Source organism: Cygnus olor, chromosome 7 (genome assembly GCF_009769625.2).
Source record: "Cygnus olor isolate bCygOlo1 chromosome 7, bCygOlo1.pri.v2, whole genome shotgun sequence".
Taxonomy (NCBI): Eukaryota; Metazoa; Chordata; class Aves; order Anseriformes; family Anatidae; genus Cygnus; species Cygnus olor.
Window position 1 is genome coordinate 19,339,090 of NC_049175.1, and position 18,752 is coordinate 19,357,841.

Consider the following 18,752-nt stretch of genomic DNA (forward strand, 5'->3'; position numbering starts at 1 on the left):
TACAGGAAACACTCAGGAGGGGAAAAGACAATGCTCCAAAAGTGGCAGGTAAACTAAATCTTGGCTCCACGTGGTTAAGCAAAGAATTTCATCACCTGTGTGTCCACCCACAGTTATATATGTGTGTGTGTGTGTGCATGCACGCGTGCACTTCCACGCGTAAGCTGCTCTCTCACTGCTGGAGGTGAGGTTATTGGCAAGAGGAGAAAAGAATTTACATCTGGTTATTGCAGGGATTTTGTTCCTGCTGTGAAACATATGGTGTGACTGGCAGATTGTGTGATCTTACACACATTTTAAAGCAGAGACCAAAGAGAGCCACCTAGTCAAATTATTATTCACAGATCTGTACATCTAAATCAATGCACCTCTCTTGATTTCATAGATTTTATACTGAGCTGAGAGATGCATTCACTTTCCTCTACCCCTGATCTTGGTGGCCCAAGACACGTCGAAGAAATCTATACCCTCTTATTTATATGTAGCACTTTGTGCAGCCTTTCTGTACAGGCAGTTGTCAAGGATTTTCCAATGTACAGATTGCATGCATTTGGCTCTTTTAAATTGCGAAAAAGTTCTGTTATGCAAATACAGCATAAAAGCACTGGGTGATTATAGATGAATGCAAATGGCCTGTCTGAAGAAGAGCCAGAAAGAAGACTCAGATTCTGTTGAATGGACTGTTGTAAAAGAGCTATTGCACTGGTCTGCATGGCAGTGGGTGATTGATTACACTATTTATAATTTTTGTCCTGGTGGACAAGGGAACCACAGAGCTCTGAGGCTGCTTTTCAGGCATGTTTTTCATGGCTGGAGTTAGGAGATTTTAATGTCTGTTTCCTTTCCCTGGCAGAAGAGGGAGATCAGCAACTTTGATTATCTCATGTACCTGAACACACTTGCTGGCCGCAGCTACAATGATTACATGCAGTATCCTGTGTTTCCATGGGTCCTTGCTGACTATCACTCCCAGGTCAGTGCATGCCGCTTAACAGCATTCTGTACTTTCTGTGATAGCAACCATGTAAAGGTTTGTTTTGTGATACCACTGAAGCAGAGTGGCCTAAACCAAGGGTTCAAAGTTTGAGACAGTTAAGTTGAACTGTATTGATTCTTTTGTTGAACTGTATTGATTCTTTATAGATTAGTGTTCTCTTCAAGTTAGCATGCTGAGGTGAGGTTCTGCCTTAGTAAGGTGGATAAGCATCTGTCAAATGCATACCTAAGGAATAAGGAAAGATTGCACTGGCTTAGCAAGTAGGCAGGGGCAGGCCTGTAACCTCTTGGCAAGGAGGTCTGGACAGTAAAGTCCTTGAGAACAATCCTTGCAGTCATTGAAAGCAGTCCTTGAGACCTTCCAGGTCCTTTATTCGGGACCTACTGTGTCCTTTATTTATGAAGCACCTTGTACATGCTGTCCTTTCAGAGGCACATGTTGCCATTCTGTTTCCAAGTCCCTTCCCAGTTCTGAAGATGACTATTTCTGCACTGAATCTGTGGCAGCCTTGTATATGTGAAACTTTGAACACAACTTTACCACTGACCAATGACACAGAGTTGGTCATAATGCCTGAGTCTGCATTCTAAAAATTCCCATCTTTGCTGTTTTTGCTTTTCAGACTCTGAACCTTAGTAATCCTCATACGTTTCGGGACCTGTCAAAGCCCATGGGAGCACAGACTACAGAGAGGAAACAAAAGTTCATCCAGCGCTACAATGAGGTGGAGAAGAGTGAAGGTGAAGGTTTTAGGAACCTAACAGGCAGTAGAGGCTTTAAGTCTCCTCAGGCCTTTGGGGATACTGTTGAATCCCTTGGAAAAGACACCCAAAGTCTTTCCACAGCTGTAGCTAAGGGAAACATCATGCCAGGGAGATCCTCTTGCTTTTGGTTACAAAGTGGTTGAGGATTGAAAGAGAAATGACTCCCTTGCATGCATTTCCTTCTTATGTGCCTTCTACTGCTGTGTTCTCTCCTCTTCACCTGGGCAGGAAGAGATGCAACAGCAAAAAGCAATGTTCCTCAGAAAAGGCTGTTCTTGTAGGTAAGCTGCGTGCAGCAGTCTTTGTTAGCCAAACTGTATGTAGAAGACTGCTGCACGCAGCTTAGCTAGGAGCTACATTAAGAAAAGGAAACAGCATTGAGCTGTTTGACCTCTAGATATCAAGACTTTTTTATTACTAATGGAGAAGAGGATGGTCTGGCAAGATAAAGGTCTGATTTTTCAGAAAATGAATGTGGAAGGGAAGAAAAAAGAATATACAGACATGGTAGTAACTGCACATTCAATGCAGATATGAAAGGTGTGCTTTTGCACGTCTTTGAACACGTCTGCCTTAAAGACTTACTGTGCTGTAGTAACTAGATGTTATGAACTTGAGATGCTGGAATTTAGCACTGAAATCTGATTTGTGTCAAATTTCCAGGAGACCTGTCAGCCCAGTGTCATTACTGTACGCACTATTCATCAGCAATTATAGTGGCATCTTACCTGGTCCGATTGGAGCCATTTACACAGACCTTCTGTTCTCTGCAGGTAAGGGGACAAGATAGCTTCCCTCCTACACCTCGTTATGGAGCCCACTGCATTGTCTGTGCAGTGAAGAGGGATTCATTCTCTTGACATTTTTTTGTATGCTCTCTGTGGACTTTGGGCTAACTGAAGGCTCTATGTTGTGTCTGTTGATTTCAGCAGAAAAATTTTAATAGGAGTAGAACTGATGTCTGATTTTTTTTTATTTTTTTTTCTTCCCTGAGGGGGAGGGATTATTTAGTTTTTGTTCTATGGTGCATTTTGTGAGAGCTGAGCATGTAAACACCAAGATAATGTTTTACTACCACTCTGAGTGTTAGCTTCTGACTTTGGGGTAGATGCGCTTAGAATATCTGCTGTTGAAGTCTCAAGAGCTCATGCAGTAATGTGTCTATTGGCAAGCTCTTGGAGATGACTGTGCTAATGTGAAGAGCATCCCTAGGCTGGATGGGGACCTGTAGGTTCTGGTGGGTTGGGAGCATGAGGACTCTGGGGCACGACAGGGAGGCATGGGCTTGGCTCTCTGAGGGTGGGGTGAGACTAGGTCCAGTGCCCTAGAAGGAGTATTTTGATTTTGCTTGTTCTGAACTTGGCACCATTTTGTTGGTGCTGAAAGGACTCTCCATGGAATTGAATTTCGCAGAAACTGAGCCTCGTGTTTACCTTTCCTAGCCAGTCAGCATAGAGGGACACCAAATTACCTGTCTGCCCTTTTCAAGCGGTTGGCGACACACAAGCAATGCTCTGCTGTTGTGCTGGTCTCTTTCTTTATTTTTTTTTTAATGGACTAGTATAAATAAAGCACTGTGCTAATTAAGTAATGAGCCCTATGGTATCAGCTGTTACCAGCAGTAGATGATGGGTTAGTGAACTACCTGAGGCAATACTTGCCATTGCATTCTGTGAGCCATATGTTAGCTGCAGTCACGAATGCCTGTGGAGCAGCTATTTCTTTCAGTAAATGATAATGGCTGCCGTGTCTCACTGGCACACTTTTATGCATAACGTGCCCCTAGACTGAGTACCTGCTTTGTGTTTATGTCTGTGTGATTAGCAGGTAACTGGTATTTCATGTGGATGTACATATTCGAACACTGCTGAGATCTGAAGAACTTGAAATTTTGTCTGGATGTGGATTCACTAAACTGCTGAACTTTCATTCTCATTCCTTTGCTCTTTTGTTGCTGCATGTTCAGCTGAGCTTGTTGCTGTCATTTCTCCTGCCTGACTGGTCCTACTGTGGTTTAGGAGTTGCAAAGTGTGAGATGCAGTCAGGCAAACAGCAGATCTGCAACTCTGATATTCAGTCAAGAACAGATTGGAGAAGAACTCCCGAAGTTAAGACCTTGGAAAGGTGCTGACTTGGGAAATGCGAAAGATTCTCAGCATCTTAAAAAGTGGAAAAGCCATGCTTATAACCCTAAACCGGCTGTCTGAATGCACATGACAAAAAAAAAAATGATGTTGCATAACATCCTGTTTCTCACATCAGATATGTAATTTACACCTGGCCAAAGAAGGCGGCAGTGAGGAAGCAATACCCCTCTACTAAGGCATTCCATACAGGAATTTACAAAGCCTTATTATTTCACATTTTATTTAAATGTGTTGAGATCTGATTCTGGAGGAAGGCGTGTATGTGCTTTGCATATTGTACTGGAATGGATCAAAGATTCTCTCATCAGATGGGTATTTGGATGATACCTCCTATTTCATTGGATTCCTTCACCTACCCTTAGGTACCTCATAGAAATCCTTTCAGGAATAGGTTTCTGTGCTTAGTATCTCTGTTGGAAAGGCATTCTAGGACTTCATGCTCCTAATGATTTGTACCACTTGCTTGTGGTTTACCTTGTATTTTATTCCCTTTTGTTCTTATCCCACTGTTGCGTTTCAGCTAGCAGGCTATTCTTCCTTCCTGGTGTTTGCCTCTCTGAGGTACTTGCAGAGAACAGGGTTCTTACTCTTCATTGTGTCATTGACTCTGGAGCTGTCATTTAAGCACTGCCTATAGGCAATTGCTTCTCAGCATCTCTGAGGGTATGGTAAGTCTTTGCACTTTGTAAACATCTTTTAGAAACACTTTGTCTTTGGGTTTAAAACACAAACAAGACTCAGTGCTGATTAGTTTTATAAACATGGGGAGTTCTAACTCCCCTCTAGAGATCACTTTGACCAGCTGCCTTTTATATACCCTGCTGAACCATAGTTTTAAAAAGCATGTTTTTTACCAGTATTCCTGATCCGTAGTAGAAGGCCTCTACTGAAAGGAAAGAAACAGACTTACTGTATGTAGCTATACAAAAGCTGTAAGAGTTTGTTGAATTGGAATCTAAAGGCATAAAGCAATTCTTGATTCTGTTTTTTTTTCCTTTCAGTGTAGTGTTTGCATTCATAGAGAGAGAAAACTCATTAATTCTGATATAAATATATGCAAATAAATTTATTAATATAGGAAATGGGAAAATCAGTTATTGCTTCCTTTATAAATAATACAGGCTTAAGTTTTAAAGATATTACTTTTCCCTAAAATGAATTAGACAGCCAGGGAAAAAATCACATTTTTTCGTGGTGGTAATATCTTTAACCAGATTTGTCGCGCTAACAGCATTTCCTATGTATATATTATTTTTATTTAATACAGGTAATCTTTTTATTACAAATCATATTGTTTCTCAGGAGATTACCATCAGCTCTCATAAAAGCTGCAAAAAAAGATGAAAAAGCATCAATCACCACCAGACACAGTGTGCTGTGTGCAGATTAAATATACAAAGCCCTTTAATATGCTTCAATGAGATACTTGTTAACTGTTGATTTATTTATAGTGCTTCTTCTACTCCGTTTTAATTTCAATTTGAATTTGACTCCAAGGGTCCCTCTCTAATAATGATCAAGAGCAAGATGACCTTGTGCATCAAATTAACTCCAGCTAGGCTTACTCGTGATTTTAGCCACTTTTTCACTCAGTCCCTTGAGTGGGTTTGGGAAGGCTTCACAGTTGTCAGTGGGATAAGGAAGAAGGACATAAAATGCAAGGAGGTGTACAAGAATTATGCTGTCATTTTGAGATAAAGCAGGACCAAAAGTCCTGTCAGAGTTTATCTCAGGGGAAACAGAGACGAGGTCTTTACGTCTGGACTGTCCTAGCTTTTGGTTGGAGTCTGTCTCAAAAGACAAGCAAGGAGATGTGTCTGGTTTATTGATTTCTGTGTTTTGTTTGCTTATCTGTGAGGGTAGTTTCTTCTTAGCAAAAGATAAGGCAAAAGTTACTTCTTGACCTGCAGTTCGCAGACTTAAGAGATTGTAGACTTTAGTTTTGTCATTTTACATCATTTAAAAAGTCAGCTTTCTTCTGAATCAACATGTTCGTTCTGAACGGCTCATTCAGATGATCTCCAAAAACTGTCTGTTGGGTTATTTCTGTTACTGTAGGACTTCTATGTTAAAATAAATCCTTTTCTCAGTGTAGGGATCCCTATGTAAATGTGCACCTGATATTTTCACAAATCCATACTGTATCTAAAATCCCATTTAAAAATAGTGTAGGAAATATAGTTGCAATATAAGGCATAGACCCTTCATCCAGTTAGTGATTTATTTTTATCTAAAAGCCTTGGTTCAGAATGATACTTAGGGCTAAGAAGGCTGCTATTTTCTAGTGCTATACTGTCATTAAACTAAACATATTCAAATGCTCTCAGGATTTGAGGTGTTTTGTTTCTCCTTCCTCATAAACGAATTCAGTGTTGGGCTCAGACATTCTTCCTTTCTTCCCATCTTTTTGCTGTGCCTCCTTCCCTGCTGTCCCCTGGCTAGTGGGCCTTTCCTGTTTGCCCAGATCTGATTACAGTTATTTCAGTGGTACTGCCTTTCTCCAGAGGACTGCACATAAGATTTTGCACAACTATTTGGTTCACAGATATTAACACCAAAGCTGTGTCTACTGCTTGCAAGTCGCTTTGGGATATTAAACAAATGAGTTACATTGAGAAGCATTAATGTCGAGTATGCTGATATTCTTAAGCTGTTTTTGATCGTTTCTGCTTGCTTCTGTGTTATTGCAACCTACACAAAATCTCAAGCTGTATGATATTCTTAACCTACATATATACAATTCAGGACTGAAACAGTAAATAGAGCTGGGACATTCTGAGATATCACCTAATCAAATGTGTGATGACTATTGCAGAATTGGCTAAGATTCTGCATCTGCTTCTTATTTAACAGAATATTCACAATGCAATATTTTTTGTCCATTTAACAGGGTGGGAGTTTTGATGTTGCAGACAGGATGTTTCACAGTGTCAAGAGCACGTGGGAATCAGCATCAAGGGACAATATGAGCGATGTCAGGGAGCTCATCCCTGAATTCTTCTACCTGCCAGAGTTCCTCACCAATGCCAATCATTTTGAACTTGGTAAGTGCCAGAAGGGACTTCACTGCTCCCCTCCTGCTCCCCAGCATCACACCAAGAGAGAAGTTCTAGATCGCATGTTGCTATTTGGTCACTGGACTATGCTGACTGATGAGGCTCTCCAATCAAGTGAGATATTTTTTTTATTAAAAGAAAGCTTCAAAAGTATAATCTTTCTATATCCACATGACACATTCAATAAACCATGTTTCTAGCTCAGAAGGGGTTGTTGGTCCTATTAGTTGTTCCTATTAGTTTCTGTGTAAAGAAATTGTGCATTTTGTCAAACAGAGGCGGATTTTGATATCAACAGGCTAAATGGCTGATTTTGGAAAACTGGTCTCTATCGTCACACATATGTGGCTATCAACCATATATTAATTTCACTTTTGGAGATGGATCAGTTACTAATTGGTACTGATGAAAGTTTGGTGTTTTTTTTTTTTAAATCTACTTTTTCTGGTGCTTAATGTTGCCAAATGTGACCTCACTATCATCTTGAATGTCTCAGTGCAAGTTGTATGAACCAAATACATCATCACAGAATCACAGAATCGTCTAGGTTGGAAGAGACCTCCAAGATCATCTAGTCCAACCTCTGTCCTAACACTAACAAGACCTCCACTAAACCATATCGCTAAGGACTACATCTAAACGTCTTTTAAAGACCTCCAGGGATGGCGACTCAACCACTTCCCTGGGCAGTCCATTCCAATGCCTAACAACCCTTTCGGTAAAGAAGTTCTTCCTAATATCCAACCTAAATCTCCCCTGGTGCAACTTTAGCCCATTCCCCCTTGTCCTGTCACCAGGCACGTGGGAGAATAGACCAACCCCCACCTCTCTACAGCCTCCTCTATAGGTACCTTAAAGAGCGATGAGGTCTCCCCTGAGCCTCCTCTTCTCCAGGCTAAACAACCCCAGCTCCCTCAGCCGCTCCTCGTAAGACTTGTTCTCCAGACCCCTCACCAGCCTCGTCGCCCTTCTCTGGACTCCCTTGAGCACCTCCATGTCCTTCTTGTAGCGAGGGGCCCAAAACTGAACACAGTACTCGAGGTGCGGCCTCACCAGAGCCGAGTACGGGGGACAATCACCTACCTAGACCTGCTGGCCACGCTGCTTCTTATATAAGCCAGGATGCTGTTGGCCTTCTTGGCCACCAGAGCACACTGCTGGCTCATATTCAGCTGCCTATCAACCAGTATTCCCAGGTCCTTCTCTGCCAGGCAGCTTTCCAACCACTCATCTCCCAGCCTGTAGCGCTGCTTGGGGTTGTTGTGCCCCAGATGCAGGACCCGGCACTTGGCCTTGTTGAACTTCATACAGTTGACCTCAGCCCATCGGTCCAGCCTATCCAGATCCTCCTGCAGAGCCTTCCTACCCTCAAGCAGATCGACACACGTACCTAACTTGGTGTCATCTGCAAACTTACTGAGGGTGCACTCGATCCCCTCATCCAGGTCATCGATAAAGATATTAAAGAGGACTAGCCCCAGCACTGAACCCTGGGGGACTCCACTAGTAACCGGCCTCCAACTGGATTTGACTCCATTCACCACAACTCTTTGGGCCCAGCCATCCAGCCAGTATTTAACCCAACGAAGCGTACGCCAGTCATCCCTGGCATCAAGCAATATCACCGTCCCCTCTGAATGTACACTGTCTCTAAACCTTTCTCCATCAGTGATGGAGGGCCAGAGAGAACCCAGAAAAAAACATTTTTCAGAAATAGGTATGGCAGTGTACCAGTCCTAATCCATTTCACTTTACAGGAAACTGACATCATTTGCAATACTAAGCTTCTTTTTCAAATGGATGCTGGTTGGTTAACAATGAAGGCAGAGGAGACCGCTTAAGACTCATCCTAAATTGATAATAGCAAGGACACCTAACCAGTGATTTTGAAATCTAGTCATAAATTGTACCTAAGATCTCAGTGAAATGAGACATGCTATGAAAAGGGCAGTGTAGGAAAAAGATGTTAAAAGGTTGGTAAAAGATAGTAAAGAATTAGGTTTATTTAATCTTTGAGAGGAGATGAAATAGCAGAGCATGCCTGAAATCAGGATTCAGAAATTGACCTGAACACAGTCAAGTGGAGGGATCTGAAAAAGGCACCAGAATCTCACGGATAAAGAACAAATATACAGAAAGATTTTACAGTAGGTAAATCCAATAACCTGAATCTGTTCACTGCTACACTGTAAGGAAATTTGTAGTCCCAAACCTGAGCCTTAACTTAGATCATCCAGTTGTGTAACACTGTGCCCTGATTTGAAAACATATGCTTATCTTCTGAAAGGAATCAGATAGCAAAGGACTTGACAGTGAAATCCTTCCCAGAGGCTGCTGTAGCAGAAATATCAGACAGTGCAATGGGATTATGTATTAGAAGAAAGTTATGCCAACAAGTTTGTGTTGCCTGAGTTTGCATTCAGGGCTAAAATGATTGTACTGAGCACATGCATGATTTTACTGCATTAATTACAGTTTGTAGAACATCCCACTGCTTTATTAACATCAGAAATCCAAGGAGAAATAAATTCTGCAGTGTTCTATGACATTATATTCAATGAAGAACCTGAAATTGCATGTGTGAAAATCACTTGAATTTCCCTTGACTTCACTGTTTTGGAAAAGCTGTTCCTATTTGCAAAGTGTGTGATTCTTGTTTTTATTTTTTCCTTTAATTCCTGCAGGCTGCATGCAGGATGGAACAGTGCTGGGAGATGTGCAGCTCCCGCCATGGGCAGATGGGGACCCCCATAAATTCATTCTCCTGCACAGACAGGTTAGTGAATATCAAGTTTTGGGACATAGTGCTGAACTGAAAATGGAATCCCAAAGGCCAGAGTCACAAACTAAAATATTTATGACTGGGTGTTGTCAGTAATCTAGGTGTAGTCCCATGTTTGGCAATACCATTTTTATCCATCTTTAAAGAAAAAATCCTTTATGAGCTGGTTTACAGTCTGTTATTTCATCCTGAAGCAAATTTTCTTGTATGAAACCAGGTTTAAGAGAACAGGCTCCTAATAATGTGCATCATCTGTATATCTTGCAAAGAACGGGTTGTTGCTAAAACATTATATTCCAAAGAAGTCAATGCTTTGTAGCATCTGCATCACACACCATCTCCCTGATTCCTGATGTTGTGAACACTTTGACTTGTGAATAGCTCCAAACATGAGAGTGAGCCTGTTGAAATTAGTGGATTTATTCACATGTGCTCAGGTTACTCCTGTGAGTGATCATGAGTACAATCTAAGCCTGTGCTTACCTACTTTTTTTTTTTTTGCTCAGTATTCTTGCCATAGTTTCTGTTTTAGGACTGTTGAGGATTGTTAACGAGGTATTTTATTTTTAGTTTAATAATTTAGTAGGCTCCCTTTAGGCTCTGGTGTGAAATCATGACCTGAACAATTCGCTTAAAATCAGTGTCAGAACAATAAGTGCTAAAAACTACTTCGAAGAAGCTAAATTTCTATCTTGCTACTTTTAACTATTTTGAAATGGTTAACTATTGTATATACTTTAAAAAAAAAAAAAAGTTTTCAATCATTTTAAAAATATGATTGAAAACAGTCATTTATTGCTGTTTTCCCTGGAGATCTTCTTTGATACAAAAAAAAACTTGTGAATTAATGATATTCCAAGTTATGTGGTGGGGGAAAATAGCTACTTGCTATTATTAGTAAGTCTCAAGTGTGTCTCCATGCTTAGTAGCTAGACTCCATGGTGTGTTGCCACACGTTTTAGTAACTTGAACCAGTATGTTGAATTTACAGCGTATTCAGATATTCATCGGTACCATTACAGAAGCTACGTTAATCTTCTTCTTTGTTTTACCTTGTATTTCTGTAGCAGTTAAATGTGTAACTCCCATCACAGCCCAGTGTTTCTGGGTTGACAAGCGCACAGTGAGTAGAACTGTCTGGGAAAGAGATGTATGGAACAGCTTTTCACCAGAAAACAAGTCTGGTTGAAATGAGAGTGTGTGGTAGTAACAAGGAAATCTCTCAATAAATAATTTCAACTTTCTGTCTTTGTTTTCAAAATGCTTCAGAAATGATCTTTTCATTGCAATAGTTATGTTAGATTACAGGCTGAACTAAAAATATTTTATTTTCAAGAGGTAGTTGTTATAGCTAATCTTGTATGGTATATAGCTTCATTATTAGTAAAATAAAATTATGTTATTTTTCCAAATTTAGAATTTGGGGAGGGGGGAATTTTGATACATGAGAAAATTTGATAAGCTTTTTGTTCTAATTTGGAAAGAAAACGCTATTCGGTATCTGAACAGCTTCCATTTTTTAGTCAGACTCTGTCCCCTCTCTTTTTACGACTTTGTAACATGAGATGGATGAAGAAAGGAGATGACTTTTTTTTTTGTCAGAACAAATAACTGAGATGAAGAGAGATTGAGACACTTTGAGACTGCTTAAGCTCCTGTATGTACACAGTAACTGGTATTACTGAGTGAGGCATCACTGAAGGTGCCTAGAGAATGATTTAAAGGGTCAGAGCTGCAGATACACTGAAAGGTAATGGAAGGGACAAGAGATCTGAATTTCGATCATTGCTCATCAGCACATGACAATACATTTACTGTGAGGAGCGAGATTCTTTTTATAAGTGTTGTGTGCATTGCGGGCTCGCTGGTTGAAGTACAGTCCTTTCCAAAGTGAAGAGTTGAGCCTAGGGACTGCTCAGCCCTATCCCTTGCAGGGAAGCAACTCAGTGTCACCCACTGCAAGTAGGTTTTGCCCACCTCAGTCAAACAAGTAACTGTTCCCTGTTGTTCTCCCCTGACTCCAAAGAAGGCATGTAGACTTTAGGGCTTTCTGGTTTCTTTCTAAACTCTGTCTCATGCTCCCTCTAGTAACCTTACAAGGTGCTTAGTCTCTGTCCACCAGTTTGCTAAACATGGGAATGACAACACTTCTCTAACAGAGGTGCTGCAGACAGAAATACATAGACGCCTAAGAGCTGCTGCAATTTTATACTGATGTTCTTTAAAGAAAAGTGTAGGGAGATATGCTTTCTCTTACATCCTGTCTTGTTTGGATGTAAAGTACTGGGCTTTGCTCCTTGCTGCTTGTTAATGCTGGGCATTCTGAGGGCACTTAAATTCAATGGGAACATCTGCTTTAGCCCTGTAGTTTGGAGTAAGGGTTTAGTCTTGAAATGATCTATCAATCATCCCTGCATAGCATGGTTTTGTTCTCACTGCAAAGTGATCTCAGATTGTTAGCTAGATTCGTTTTGAATGAAATGAAACCAAAAGCTGCACACCAGTTGTGCACCTAAGCTATGCTCCTGCCACTGATGGCATTCAGACTGGGGGAGCAGACTAGATCTAGTTTGAAGTAAAGCCCCCACAGTGCATATAACGTGGATACTGGGCCCTCTCTACCAGCTGTTGTGTTCAGCAGACCTGCTTCCACTAAGCTGCACTATTTGATAGCGTTGGCACAGCTGATTAAACCATGCAGCTTGTACAAATGAATTGGAATCTCAAATAGGAGCAGTTTAGCAAAAGGAAAATCATGTTTATAGACTCATGTTCTTAATGTCTTGCTAGGCTTGAGCAGACCTTGAGTACAGTCAGTCCAGTATTTTATCTCCAACCACTAATAGCACCAGGTATTACACAGGAGGGTGCAAGAAATCTTGCCATGGAAAGTTAGTTGATTAACATGCCTGGGAAGGTTTCATCTAATCCTGAAGAGATAGAGATCTTCAACTCTGAAATGTGAAGACTCCTCTTTCCTCTGAAATAACCTGCAAGGCTAGATGTATTTGTTACTGGTATCACAGTGCTTTTCAGGAGGCTTCACAGAGTTTAAAACACTAAACAGATACAGGTCAACACTGTTGTGAAACCTGGCTATTTCTTTAAGGAATATGGGAGCAAAGAATTGTTCTTGAGCTAAAACTGTGAGTAACTCTCTACTTCATGTATAATAAGCTAAGAATCTGGTCTACATAAAGTAATTTCTTTACTCTCTTCTTAGACCTCAGTTCTCCCTGCCTTGCTGGGCATGTCACAGTGCTCAGTGAAATACTGAGTGGCTGCACAGTCTCACCTCGGTTGGTTGCTTTGTTTTGCTCTGGCGGTGATGCCAGGCAAAATTTACAGTTTGTAATTCGTGCACTAACTGCTTTTATTAATAAGAATGAATTCTGAGTCTGTTCATAAGTGTTTTCTTGTTTGCAGGGGACAAATTGTATACTGTGGTTGTTCTCTGCCCTGCCCTGCGATCATTTTAGCTGTGGGCAGGGTCATTCAAATCAGTATTGGGCTCACTGTCTGCTCTGCGAAATGAGCCATTGTTCTGGATCCCATTAGCGTGTTTATTTCTGCTGTGCTTTGGGTAGGATGGTCTACTTGGGAGACCTTTAACTGAGCATCAGGGAGTATTACACAGTCAAATGATTTGGAGATAGGAAAGTAGTTTTAATAATGCTTAACACTGATGCTTGAATCATTGAGCAAGGCAATTGTGGAATTGCACAAAGATTTGGTGATGCAGGTGATGGCAGAGACAATAGTGTTTAGCAAAGCATCGTAGATAAGGCTGACTAATCTGGAGGTGGGCAAAGGTTTGACTCAAACTCGTGTCCACTGCCCTTGAACTTGTTGTCTGGGTCTTCCAAGCACAAGTTTTCTGCTATCACGTTGAGCCTTTTAGGGAGCCCACGTTAGGATGGATGTGCACTACCTTGTAGGATCTCTTATGGTCTTCTCTTGTACTAATTGTTTCTTCTGGTTGTGTTAATCCACGTGCCTGTGATTGTGGGTGGCAGATCTAGTCAGACAAAGAGGGACATTTCTTGTTTTGGTGGGGAAAAGTTCAGACCTTGGGCTTTTCCAAGATGGGGGAATCTGGTGCTGCATCTGTCTCTGCTTGAACCTTTTGAGGATTGTAAAATGTGTTGATGAAACTCAGGTAGTCATGAAGCTTCTTCATACAGCTGTCCCTGGTGTACCCCAACTCTGCTACTGCAAAGCCCTTCATGCTCTGCCTGTCTTGGCTTGTGGCACCCCTTGCCATTTCACTACAAGCTCTGCATTTCCTTAGCTGGTTCATGGCATGTACCCTCTCCTACCATAACCTTCAGACCCAACTTAAAACTTCTCTGCTAGTTCCTTCCTTTCCAATATATACTTACATTATCTTCTCAAATCAAGTGTCTGCTACTCTAAGGCCTGTTTCTACAAAGAGAGTAGACATTAAATCACCTGTGGATTGTCTACAGAGCCAAAAGGTAGTACTAAATGCTAAATAAAAAAATGTCTTATTCATTTAAACCATCTTGTATCAGTGACAGTATTGATGAAGAAATCATAACACAGGTTTTAATACATGCTTGGAAACCGGAGGATGTGCCAAAACCTGTGGAATGCTTGTGCTTTGCTTAGTAGAACCTGCCTGAGTTTTCCCTAGAGATACTGTAACTGGTGTCTGCTATGTCAAGCATGCTTCACTCTGTCCTTCCTTTTCCTGTGAGGATCTCCCCTACATCTCTATGGCCTCATTTTGTGAGGACGTGCTGTGAAAGATTGTGCTGGAAGAACTGAAAGTGTGAAGACTTGCTTTCAGAGAGTGCTGTGGAGAATTTGTCTCCAGCAGGGAACAGGGAGCAGTAACACAGCTGCAATGGATGAACTCTAATGAATTAATTTTCTTTGGTTTCAGGCACTGGAAAGTGACTATGTCAGTGCACACCTCCATCGCTGGATAGACCTGATTTTTGGCCACAAGCAACATGGCTCAGCTGCTGTGGAGGCAGTTAACACCTACCACCCTTACTTCTATGGAGACAAGATGGACCTCAACAACATCAAAGATCCTCTGATTAAGAGCACCATCCTGGGTTTTATCAGCAACTTTGGACAGATACCAAAGCAGGTATCACTTGATTATGAGAGTATAAAGAAAAACAGAAAGTATAATTTATTTTGGTCTTGTAGTATTTCAGTTGGAAATCAAGAGAAGAAACTTAAATCACAGACAGTCTCTGATTTAAATCTGCTAAAAGATGGGCTGTAGAGTTCTCCAGATGGTGTGACTCCACTCTCTAATTATGCTGTTCTTGTCATATACCATACAGCTGTGGTATCAAATCTGGGTTCTGCTCTCTCAGTACTTACATGAGTAACCACTAGTCTGGGGCTGAGTACAAGCAAATGACGGCAACTTAAATTCTCACCTATAGTTTTCTCTCTTCTCCTGAATCACTGGGAGTAGCTTCCTATCCCTGTAAGGGATGTAGTCTGATGAAAATGTAATGATAAGGATAAGATGGTCTCATTTTAATGAAGAGGTTTGTTTGTGACGGTTCTGGAGTCTATGATTAATGTTTTAAATAGATGCGTCTCCTGCATGATCTGGCTGGTAGAGATGTGTTTTTCAATGCCATTCCTTTGTTCCAGCTCTTCACTAAGCCACATCCATCCAGGAATGCCCAGGGTAAAAGTTCATCGGGAAGAGAAGCAGTGCTGTCTTTTCAGTCAAGTGGAATTCTTCCTCCGTTCATCAGCAGTCTGCAAAACCTGAAGCTCTCACCAGTTACAGTAAAAGGTGCAGCAGGGGCTGTGCTCCATTTTCTGAGCTACTAAGTGTAGGATTCCTGGACGGGGGTGAATCTGAACTTTTAAGAGAATAAATATAGTCACACAGCTTTGTGTGAGTTGACATGAGTTGGTACCACCAAGATCCCTTCAGACAATTGTTATTTGCATGTGTGTGTATTGTGAGGGGGCATTGAAAGTACTCAGACACTCAGGAGAAATCTTGAAACTTCTTTTGTAGAGTTCAGAACAGATTTATGTACAACATCTAAATCTTTTCTGTCTTCTACATTCTGGATATATCAAGTTAAAGCATAAAGCTTGCTCTTTCCCCTTTTCATTCTTCATCTTTTTCTTAGTCTATTTTTCTAAACTCTAACAAGCCTGGAAAATTTCAGTGTATCTACTTCTTTTCATCCCATGATGCTGGTATGTAATTGCACATTTTTGTGTGGCCAGCAGACTCCTGTAGCTGTACTACAGAGGCTGTTGGTGACATACCCTGCATCGTATAGTTCATGGCATAAGGCTGCCTGCCAGTGAAAAGGAGCTTAATGATACTGCTGTCCCTTTCTTTGGAGCCATTCTCCACCTCTGTATGGACTTACGTGGTCTGTTGGAGAGGGGAGTTTCCACCATTGTCTTGGAATCTCAGTGGCAGAGTGGATTTCTGTCTGTAGACCTGGTCCCAGCGCACTGAGACCAGTTGTGGGGCATGCCTGCCCCACCACAAAGCCATGTAAGGCAGTAAGTTAATGTTAGTGTTCTAAAAACAACAGAATTAAATATGTTCTCTGTCTTGTCAGACTATCCCAAGGGAGCTATTGGACACATTGTTCATACTGAGAAGGGCATTCTGGCTGTTGAAAAAAATAAAATTTTGATTCCTCCTCTTTGGAACAAAACATTCTGCTGGGGATTTGAAGACTTCACCTGCTGCTTTGGCAACTATGGGTCTGAAAAGGTAAATAGAAAAAGTCTAAGCATTTTAGAAATGGATGTTATGTTGTGGTCTGTCTTGTTTAGGGACCCAGTTGAGAGCCTGTAGGGGAGCTGATTTTGGAGAGTGCTCTGCATGACTTTTTGCAATCAAGTTTTTTGAGGATTCTCAAGTTGGATATTCCAGTGGAGTACAAAATTATTTCACTGCTGAAAAATGTGACTTTTTCCCTCTAAATGACCTTGAGTTTTCCTTCAAGTGACTTTGTTGTCTGTCACAATGAAGGAGAAACCTCATTTCATAGGTTGTAAGGACAACACAAGGTCTTCTGGCCCCCAATTAGAAATTTCATTGTGCAGAACTTTCTGCTGGAATTAAGATAGGACCATCTGTCAATTCCCCTCTGGCTCCCAAGCTTAGCCCAGTGCATTCATTCAACATAATAATGTCCCCTAATCTAGAAAGTTAATACTCTTACTTCTTTGCTGTTAAAAATCAAGGGTCTGTGTCACCACACTGCTGGCTAGGGCACTGGACAGATTCAGTTGTCTACCACAAACACACTGATATTGCATGTGTTTGGGCCAACGTTATGATGTGCAAAGACATCCAAGTTTGCTTGGGTATCAAAATAGCAGAATTAGTCATTCAGCAAAATACTAGCTTGGGTATCAGAGCATACCATATCATTATGTTTTTACAGACATATCCACAGTCACTGGACATGAGAAAAACATGAGATTTATTTTTACTTTCTGATTTCTGTAAAATCACTGAGTTCTTCTCCATTGATTTTCAATATAGCAAATTAAAATTGGTCCTCAGTAACTTACAGTGCTGCTATAGGTGTAAACTTTTTGCTTTATCTCTACTGGTTGACTCAGAAGAAAGGAAGTTACAGAATGGTGGTTATTCTTTTTTTTTTCTTTTTTTTTTTCTTTTTTTTTTTCTCCAAAGATCAAGGTACCGTAAAGTGTTCTGGTATTGCTCAAAAGTCAGGGTGTCACTGAGCCTCTTGCAGTGATTATACAGTTACTATAAGTAGTTGAGGTTTCAGCTTGAATCTCTATTGGGACAACAGTGCTTCTGTTGAAAATATATTGGATATACTTGAAGTATATTGTTGCCTTCATTGAAGTAGTAAAGGTTTGTTTTGTCCATGGTATGATTTTTGTAACTGTGGCATCCAGGTTCATCAGAATCATTAGCACTGTGCTGTCATTCCCATTGGGTGTGAGAGAGCTAATGCAGAATGTGAGCGGAAGGATGTTTATGCTGTAATTGCAGCAGTGTAGAGTTGGTTTAGGCCAGCTTGGTACTGCTAGCAGAACAGTTGACCAGAACGGAATTCAGTGCTTTGGCTGTTCAATCCAAGTATGACAAAGGTGTAGCTGAGCCTGGCACTAACTCTCTTAACGGTGGCAGTAATAACCTGAGCTTTGTTATTAATCTACATTGAATGTTTGCATACTGTTGCTATATGGTGGCAGAACAAACTTGCCTGAAGCTATGTAGGAAGTCTGTAGCACCCAGAGGGGCTGGAACTCTGTTGTCCTAAGACACTGACCTTTATCCAGCCTTCCTGTTTGGTCCCCAGAGTCTGGCACAGCTGCATGCAGTCACAGTGTGTGCTTATACATAATATACAGCTGTGCTGTCAACATAGAGACTTGGGATAAGATGAGCTTTTCTTTCCTGGGTTAAAAGAGGCTCAGTTCTGAAAATTAAATCTGCCATTTGGTATTAATAAATGCATGGTATCACCAGATGAGTTTTTGGCTGAAAGCTGCTTTCTCGTACAGAACATGACTACGTTTGAGTGCATGGCAGACTGGGGTAAATGCCTCTGCGCTGTGTGTCCTTCAGCAACTACCATAATCACATCTGGAACAAGCTCTGTTGTGTGTGTCTGGGAACTTTCTTTGGTCAAGGACAAAGTGAAACATCTGAACTTGAGACAGGTGAGTACTGTGACTCTTGGTACAGAAATTTAATAAAAAGCAAAGAGCAAGTTTCTTTCTGTCAGAAAATTGGAAGAGAAAACATGCTACAGTGAATTGAAAAGGCAAAAAAAGGTGACAAATTAAAAAAAAAAAAAAAGGATAATGTGAAAACTTGTTGTCAGGTCAGGAGTTGATTATATGCCTTATACCCATACCTTATGTATTATGCTTGGTGGGTTTTGTTTGTTTTTGTTTTTTTTGCCTTGGTAGCATTTCCTAAGTTTATAATGATAGAAGAAACAGTGACAATAAGGCATGTCCTCCCTTGTAGTGCAGCCA

At 41.0% G+C, this 18,752-nt stretch overlaps 1 protein-coding gene across 2 annotated transcripts in view; it reads left to right on the forward strand.

Annotated features, from left to right (window-relative positions):
• WDFY4 (WDFY family member 4) overlaps positions 1 to 18,752 on the forward strand; it is a 130,563-nt gene that overhangs the window by 99,699 nt on the left and 12,112 nt on the right. For both annotated transcript variants that reach the window (XM_040563249.1, XM_040563250.1), the window contains 10 exons: positions 6 to 48; positions 854 to 973; positions 1,620 to 1,737; positions 2,425 to 2,534; positions 6,799 to 6,952; positions 9,649 to 9,740; positions 14,656 to 14,868; positions 15,393 to 15,540; positions 16,337 to 16,494; positions 18,273 to 18,431. In XM_040563249.1, coding sequence (XP_040419183.1) covers positions 6 to 48; positions 854 to 973; positions 1,620 to 1,737; positions 2,425 to 2,534; positions 6,799 to 6,952; positions 9,649 to 9,740; positions 14,656 to 14,868; positions 15,393 to 15,540; positions 16,337 to 16,494; positions 18,273 to 18,431 — 1,315 coding nt within the window. The remainder of the gene's footprint in view (positions 1 to 5; positions 49 to 853; positions 974 to 1,619; positions 1,738 to 2,424; positions 2,535 to 6,798; positions 6,953 to 9,648; positions 9,741 to 14,655; positions 14,869 to 15,392; positions 15,541 to 16,336; positions 16,495 to 18,272; positions 18,432 to 18,752) is intronic.